The 8,346-nt window shown below is 37.6% G+C and overlaps 1 protein-coding gene and 1 pseudogene across 3 annotated transcripts; one reads left to right on the top strand and one right to left on the bottom strand.

Moving 5' to 3' along the window:
- Positions 1-457: 457 nt before the first annotated feature.
- Positions 458-4,143, bottom strand: LOC147530850 (melanoma-associated antigen G1-like protein). 3 transcript variants are annotated; one of them, XR_015227403.1, is made up of 9 exons: positions 3,985-4,143; positions 3,841-3,903; positions 3,490-3,532; positions 3,144-3,390; positions 2,329-2,481; positions 2,000-2,105; positions 1,816-1,930; positions 730-857; positions 458-695 (listed from the first exon to the last, which is right to left on the bottom strand). XR_015227403.1 is itself a non-coding variant. In XM_086646869.1 (8 exons), the coding sequence occupies exons 3-8, from the start codon at positions 3,529-3,531 to the stop codon at positions 816-818; spliced, it is 705 nt and encodes a 234-aa protein (XP_086502995.1). In that variant the 5' UTR covers position 3,532; positions 3,841-3,903; positions 3,985-4,143; the 3' UTR covers positions 666-815. The 3 variants fall into 3 exon arrangements, 1 of the variants encoding a protein (XP_086502995.1); XR_015227404.1 differs by having other exon boundaries at positions 3,841-3,893; positions 3,985-4,128; XM_086646869.1 differs by having other exon boundaries at positions 666-857.
- Positions 4,144-5,235: 1,092 nt separating this feature from the next.
- Positions 5,236-6,435, top strand: LOC147530849 (transmembrane 9 superfamily member 12 pseudogene; annotated as a pseudogene).
- Positions 6,436-8,346: the final 1,911 nt, after the last annotated feature.

Raw genomic sequence — 8,346 nt, 5'->3', positions numbered from 1 at the left:
ATATTCATCATTCCTCTCTCTCCCTAAAAAATTAAAAAAAGAAAATTTGTAACAACTCTGTCCTCTCTCTCTCTAAAAACTCGGAGGGAAAGCCCTTCGCCGGATAATCTGTTCACGAACAGATCGGTTCGTGAACAGACTTGCTGTTCTGCTATTCACGAACAGACCCACCTCCAGCGAAGGGCCTTCCCTTCGCCGAAGTTTTAGAGAGAGGATTGATGAATATATTTTTTTATGTTTAAAGGTCGGCGACCGAAAAATTGGCTAGTCGACGACCTTCGCCGGTGAAGATGATGCGGTGGCGAGAAGATGAGGTGGCAGAGAGAGGCGATGAGTTGGATTAGAGAGGTGATGACTAGTTAACGGTGTTATAACGGAATCTAAAAAAAGGGGTTATCTAGGTATTTTTGATAAAGTTGGAGGCTAGACAGGAAACCGATCACAAAGTTGGAGGCTATTAGAGAAAGAAAGTAGACTACTGTGAGGAAATTATATAAAAAAAAGGTACTTGAAAAAGTCCAAAAAAAAATTAACTGCGGACAAAAAGAAGAAATGGGGGGCATATAGGCATTTTCAGTAAACTATGAGGCAGCTGGAATCTGGTCATAAACAAGTGGGCCATTTGGGAAATAACCCAAATCCGATCTATGGAGCAGGATTGGAAATTTTGTAGCACCAAGATGACGAATTACTACCTTTAACAAAAAAAAAAAGATGACGAATTACTACGCCTATCAGAGTTTCACTATTCAAAACTATCATCATTTCATCTAATTACATAGAGTTGTAGCTTGTAATTTCATTACCCATGGGCATCAATCTTCAGCTTCCTCCTCAGGGGCATCTTTGTTCACAATCTGCAAACTCGGTAGCAAAAAGAGAATATATTTAGTGAAAAAGATGAAAACTATGTAGAGAAAAACAGACTTGACTAGGTTTTGGTCTAGACAGTACGTAACTTTAGTGGATCACAATGAGAAATGCCCGGGTGGTATGTCCAGTTTATGGTCAGCGCACCGCGCCTAGACCCGCCAGATACGGATGTTAAACGGGTAATGCCATTTCCTCTGACCTGTTAAAAGGGGTCGTCCAAGTCGTTTTGGGGGCTCACGGGCCATTTTGAAACACTGGAAAACCTACTTATTTGGCTGTCATCTAGTAAGTAGATAACTCAATCATGAGATACCCAAGACTTTCAGTTGGTTGATGTAGCTGCGGAGTACCCTATTTGATGTACCAGACAAAACAGATATCTCTCTGGCCTATGATATTAGCGATATATTGACTAAAATAAACGTTTCCTGCAAGGCCATCTCTGATATCTTTCCTGACATTAGCCCTCATCACCCCTGGCAATAGAATCCAATACCTAACATCAACTACTTAACCTAACATAAATACGCAATCTTTATTTTGATAAAGAATCACCGTACTCAATTATTGACAGACTAATTTGCAGCTAAAAGGCCTAGATTCACTCATTCGAAGAAGTGTCTCTATATTCTGCAGAACAGCAGGAATCTTTACTAACTCATAAAAATCGTTTGAGTTAAAGGATCAAAATAAGTTCATTACAGTTGTCTGATGAGTTAATCTCTACTGCCTGGAAATCGATATCCTGATCAGTTGCTACTCTATAATAAACTTGATCATTAACAAATTCACTATCTTTTGGGCATTTCAGAATGTAACGTGTGACTGCATAAGTAGTGATTCTAAATTTCTAATATTTCGAAGTAATAATTTCAACAAACAGAAATAAGCAAAACCAAGAAATAAACCAGTAAATCATTAACCTCTTCAGAAAAAGTGTACCTGTAATATGTATTCTTTCATTCTATCACTAATTGATTCATCTAAAGCCCTCTCAGCAAGCTCGTAAAACAAAGTATTGCCTTCAGTACCGCTAACTTTGTTCTTTTGCAGATACCTACAGAAATAACAGATGCTGATGTTAAAATCTTCGAGAAATCCATTTTGTAGCAATTAAAGCCCTAACCTTTGTTGAACGAGTGCCTCTAATGCCTGCTTCATGTTTCCAAGGACTGGATGCCTTTCATCAGTTTCGTGGAGTCCTAATCGCTTCAAATGGTGCCATAAATTCTCTGCGTCGATCATTACTAATATTTGATCATGATATATAGTGTAAAGAGATCAAGAAAGCTATTAAAAGGTTGAATAAGTCGATAGTTTCCATCATGTATGAGGTTAAGAATGACCACCAAACCGCAGATGTCTAAGCCACTCTAACAAATATTATCCTAAAGATGGCTAATATAACGACTATTTGACTAGACTTACGAAACCAAGAAACTTAATAGCATATACCTTCAGGGATTTGGCCTCCAGCAAGATGTACGATGCTCATAACAACAAAAGTAAAACCAGTCACATGTGAACTCTCCTGATCTTCGACATACTTTTGATATACATCAGCGGGTAGCTTACTTATAATAACATATGATTTAGTATCTGCAAGATCTGGTTCAATTGCATCAAAAGAACTAATTAGAATAAGCAAGGGGGTATGAAATTGAAATAAGGTTCTTGCGCAACAGACCGCCAAGAAGCTAGCGTTTTGCATCTTTGTACGTGAAATTTTTGTTCTGCTTATTCACAAGATTTTTGAAAAGTTTTAGCTTAAATAGGAGTTCAAAATGATTAAATGATCACTAATAATGAGCACGGAAGAATTATCCCAACCAACTATGACTGGCTTAATAAATCCTTGTCAATTCTGTTCCGTGAAATCAAACGAAGTGCAAATGTTATTATCAAACAAATTTCACTACGGTTTCACCGTGTAAGCTAACTGGTCCAGGAACACTCCATTTACTGCACAATTTTCGTAACCGTGCACATAAACATAAAAAAACTCAAAGAGTTTGATTTTGTAGATGGATGACATCAAACGTGATAAAAAAGGATATCTACAGTATGATCGTGTTAACAGCAGAAACTCGGACGGACTTCGTCGTTATCTGGATCGCGGAATTTACAGTTCCCACTTAGTGGAATTTCTTGGCAAGGTATATGGTGAAACAGAAAAATCATACTCTCTCATCGAAGGAAGGTAACTAACTACCTTCATGGCCTACATACATTTTACATAAAAAAAAACGTTCAGATAATTATCTCCTTACTTTGTTGTGAAGAACGATTCTGATTTGTAGACGAAGGCCTAGCACGTTGGAGTTCCCTCATTTCGTACCCAAAAATGCTCGAGAGTTTATCTACAGCCTCTTTAATTACAACCGCCGGGAGGTTTCTCTGGCGATAATTTTTAGTTACCAATTGAGTAAGTTCATCCCTTTTAATAGGACACCCAGAACTCTGGTGTGTTTTGAAGAGGACATAACGAATTATTTCGGCGACAAGCTTATCTTTTTCCTGTAAAAGAAACACTCAAAGAAATGAAAAAAAAATCAATAAATAATGTAAATATCCGAAACACAACAATGGAAATCATCCATGTTACAGATTACAGACCTCTTTAGAAATATCAATTTGAGACTCCTCAAAACTTGCCATCCTGTATACAGAAAAAACTATTTAGCACTTGAGCACTTCTTATATAGATTCTTAAAGGGTGCAAATTGTTCCGAATGCTCAATTGTTCGATTTTCCCTGCTCAGTTAAACAAACCCAACGTAGAATAGAAAAGATACAATTTTATGAAAACTTTAGGGCACTAAGAATTTTGGGGTGTCAACTACTAGAGATATAAATAGAGTGAAAACAACGAATTCAATCTCTACCAAAAAAACCCTAGAATCTAAAATCCAAAACAAACTTCACTTCAAAAGAAAAAAGAGAATGTAGACAATCAAGTAAACATACCTACAACCACTTTACTTGATTGTCCATCAACCACCTTGGACGAAATTCATTATCTGTTACAACCTACAATCAAGTAAACATACCTATTCATTCACAAAGTTAAGAATAAAAAGTGGAGTGAAGAAGAAGAAGAAGTAGATATACCGTTGAGTTGAAGAGGAAGATGACCGTTGTGGAAGAAGAAGAAGAAGAGTGTTCTTCGGTCAAAAATATGAAAAAGATGATGTTTTGGTCGATTTAGGGCTAAGGGAAGAGAGAGAAACTGATTTAAGTCGACTGGGCTTGGACAGTTTGGGCCAAAACAAATAAGGGTCTGTTTGATACGTGAGAAATCGTGGCTGAGAAAATCGTTTTCTCGAGAAAGTGAATTTATTGTTGTTTGATAGGACCTTTGAGTAAGAAAACCGAATTCTTATGAGAAAAAAAAGTAGGAAAAGAGGTTTATTTTTTTTCCCACAAAAAAGATGAGAAAATCCAATTCTCACACTCAAATAAACACGCTCTCTCTCCTCCTCCTCCCGTAACTTTTCTATATCTCTCTCTCTATCTCCGTTGATGAATAGTTGGTTGATCTGTTACAGTTTCTTCCTCTACATCGATCTCCATTGGAGACTTTCATCATCATCTCATCAGATGAATTGGTCCCTGACGCAACACTTCCTTCACCAGCCTTCAAATTAAAGGTTTCTTTCACAAGAAACAACAAATTTTTCAACTTCTTCAAATGACATGTATAAGAATCAAATTTTTTGAAGAAATATACATACAAACCCTAGAAACTCTAAATCCTTCCAGTTAGACTTGACAACTAAAATAGTTGCATTGCAATTCCTAACAGGTTCATATTGAAGATCATTTGACATATAAAGAAACAATGAATGATCGTCGCTTGTGATTGTAATAGATTTTGTGATGTAGATGTTGATGAACACTAATCTCCTGGTTTACTGCCGCCGACAATTGCCATGAAATGTTTTGGGTTTATCTCTCTACATATCTCTTAACTGAATATCTCTCTTGAGCTCCATCTGCATCTCCCTTCAACTTCTTCTTCCTTACACTCTGATTTTGGGTTGTTCACTGATTTTGGAATGGGAGGTATTTATATATATATATATATATATATATATATATATATATATATATATATATATATATACACACATATTGCTTAAGAAGTGTTCGATGAAATGTTTCACTGAATTTTTCCTACTTCCATGTATTGGGTTGTTCACTGATTTTGGGTTGGATTTGATGATGTTCTCATGAGCTACAAACTCGAAATGGTTGACAAAAAAAAACACACTCAAACCAAACCATAGTTGAAGAAATCCATTACCATTTGTCGATTCAAGACGAGAGATCCGTCACCATCTAGTTTCCTGTTGGTTAGGCTCCATCCCAAGGTAAAGACGATTACGTCATTAATCATTTGAAGTTTAAAGTTTTGATTCATGATTATGAAGTAACTGGGGTGCAAATACTTGGTACGGGAGATGAGATGATGGCTGTGGTTCCGGAGAAGAAGCAAAAAGGGTACGAGATAGTTGGGTTTGAGGTTGTTCCTTGCAGTGTTAAACGTGATTCTGAAGCAATGTTGAAGCTCAAGATGTATGAAAAAGTTGACCCTGTCGATCGTCCTGTTGATCTCGATAATCTCAGATCATTAGAGAGAAAGAGTGAATCTCATTTACTTATGAGGTTGAGTTTGTGAAAAGTGATATTAAATGGCCTTCTCGATGGGATGCTTACTTGAAGAAGGAAGGTGCACGTGTTCATTGGTTCTCAATCTTGAACTCGTTGATGATTATCTTCTTTTTAGCTGGAATAGTCTTTGTTATATTCTTATAAACAGTGAGGAGGGATTTGACAAGGTATGAGGAACTAGACAAAGAAGCCCAAGCACAGATGAATGAGGAGCTTTCAGGGTGGAAGCTTGTCGTCGGTAATGTATTTCGAGAGCCAAATTGCCCAAGATTACTCTGTGTGATGGTTGGAGATGGGGCCCAGGTTCTAGGAATGGCTATCGTTACCATACTATTCGCAGCTCTAGGTTTCATGTCACCAGCTTCTCGAGGAATGTTGTTGACATGAATGATCATTTTATATCTTTTCCTAGGTATTGTCGCAGGTTATGTAGGCGTTCGGTTATAGATAACTATCAAGGGGACTTCAGAAGGGTGGAAATCAATTGCCTGGTCGGTTTCGTGTTTCTTCCCTGGAATAGTTTTTGTGATTCTGACGGCCTTGAACTTCATTCTTTGGGGCAGCAAGAGCACTTGTGCTATCCCTATCTCTCTATATTTCATTCTGTTATCACTTTGGTTCTGCATTTCTGTTCCTTTAACCCTTTTGGGAGGCTTATATGGAACAAAGGCAGAACCCACTCAATACCCTGTCTGAACCAACCAAATCCCTCGAGAAATCCCTGAAAGAAAGTACCTATCATGGCTTCTTGTTCTTGGTGCTGGAACTCTCCCCTTTGGAACCCTTTTCATCGAACTATTTTTCATCCTTTCGAGTATCTGGCTTGGGCGAATCCTTTCATCGAACTATTTCGTTCATTACCTTTTCTCATCTGTCAAGATCGACTAGAAATACTTTATATACACCAATTACCTATCGGTTATTATGTTTAGCTTTTGCAGAAAAAGATTCTTCGAGCCTGTAGGTAATCGATCTCGGGTGGCTGGTAATTATTCATGGTAAAACAAAAGTAATCTTACTATAAATTTTTTTTTTGGGAACTTCTAAGAGCGCCTCGTGTTATAATCAAGGCACCCCACTTCATGAATATAAAAGGTGCCAAAAATATTAAATGGGGCGCCTTTAAATATTTTTCTCAAATTTTCTAATGCCTTACCAAACAGCAACAAATGCATTTCTCATAAGAAAATCTTGACTTTCTTACCCACGAGAAAGAAATCGGTTTTCTTACTCACACATTTTAACGTATCAAACGGACCCTAAATTTTCTCTGTAGACACTCTCGTCGGGTCGGGCCGCTTCTCACCGGTGCCTTTGACAAAATTGTTAATATTTTCACGGGGTACAAAAATTTGTGTAGATTTCTTCTCCATGTCGGTAAGGGTCGCCGACAAACTGCTATTGCAAGCGACCTTTATTTTTATTTTTTCAAATCTATTTTTCTCGTTTTTTCTTTTCCAATCACCACCACCACGACCATTATTTGCCTCTCTCTCACTATCCCTCATACTCTCGTTGTCTCTCTCTCTCTTTCACTCTCTCTTTGTCCCTTTCTCTTCATCAATGTCTTTCATCCTCTTTTTCTACTATCCCTCTTTCACTTTCATTATCCCTATTTCACTCTATCCCTCTATCTCACTATGTCTCTCTCTTTGTTCTCCATGTTTTGATTTAGTAAATCAATGTTTGATTATTCCTTTTTGGGCCTTGGATAAGCTCGGGTCAAGATATTGAAACGTAGAACTAAAATAGGAGAAAACGGAGAAAAACTCCCAAACAACCCAAGGCCCGAGTCTTGTCTCGGCCAAAAGGTCTAAGACCTACCGGATTTGTCTGAAACATGTTTCATTTAAGAGCGGTGACTCTCTCGGATTTTGAACTAAGACATATCTCAACCAAGAGTTGAGACTCTCGAATTTTGACCCTAAGACATGTTTCGACCAAAGCCCAAGATGTTCTTGAAGTGGCCTAAGATGCATCTCCTGCCGGTCTAGGCCAGAGTTCGAGAGTGCTTCTCGGACTGAGTCCCAGACGTCTCAGACTACCAATCCGCGACAAAAATCTCCAAAATTTTATTTTTCTTTTTCATATTTTGAAAACCTTTTCAAAATAATATGAGAAACTGATTTTGAACTTTTCAAAATTAAGATTCTTGATAAACTCCTTTTTCAAAAGGTCGCGGCTTTGGAGAATAAAGAAAATTCTCTTGGGAATAAAGAACTGGGTCTATAGGATTTGACTTAAGGGAAAATTTTGTCTTGAGTCCAAAAATTAATTTATTTACTTTTTTACCTCCTATTCTTCATCTTCTACATCCCACGACCACCCACTAAAGTCCGACCGCAACCGAACCCGACCACCACCTTTTCTATCTCTCTTTTTTTTGCCTAAAATTTATCTCTCTCTTTTACCTCCCTCTTGCTGCTTCTTTTCTGTTACCTTCTTCCCTCTGATGAACAAATCAAGTTCTGATTCACAAAGTACCCAAACATAATCGATTTTGAACTTCGTTTAATTTCGAAGCACAATCCTGAAAGTCGTTCATGACTAGCTAGATCAGGTGTTCTTCCAATTTTATCGAAACTCTATTTTCATCTTCCTTAGTTGCTCAAGAAAACACAACAACAATTCTTCTTAATCTCTCAATCTCTAACCGCAACCTTCAAATGTCGATACCCGACCTCCTTGATGCTCTCACCCCCTCCCTTCATGCACTCTAATTATTGTTCTAGGTATGATATTGTTTTTGCCCTAATTGATATTGTTAAGAACCCTAGATCCTTTCATGAATCAATTGAA

Source organism: Eschscholzia californica, unplaced genomic scaffold (assembly GCF_041429995.1).
Source record: "Eschscholzia californica isolate CP2 unplaced genomic scaffold, dmEscCali1.0.p SCAF_6, whole genome shotgun sequence".
Classification (NCBI taxonomy): Eukaryota; Viridiplantae; Streptophyta; class Magnoliopsida; order Ranunculales; family Papaveraceae; genus Eschscholzia; species Eschscholzia californica.
This window is presented reverse-complemented; position numbering and strand designations above follow the sequence as displayed.

What these genes read in the sequence shown, in the direction of transcription:
- LOC147530850 (XM_086646869.1), bottom strand. Translation starts at nt 3,531, where the DNA reads ATGGCAAGTTTTGAGGAGTCTCAAATTGATATTTCTAAAGAG. An exon ending in TGGAGGCCAAATCCCTGAAG is followed by an intron (nt 2,106 to 2,328) that starts GTATATGCTATT and finishes TGATCGACGCAG; the next exon opens with AGAATTTATGGCACCATTTG. An exon ending in GAGGCACTCGTTCAACAAAG is followed by an intron (nt 1,931 to 1,999) that starts GTTAGGGCTTTA and finishes TTATTTCTGTAG; the next exon opens with GTATCTGCAAAAGAACAAAG.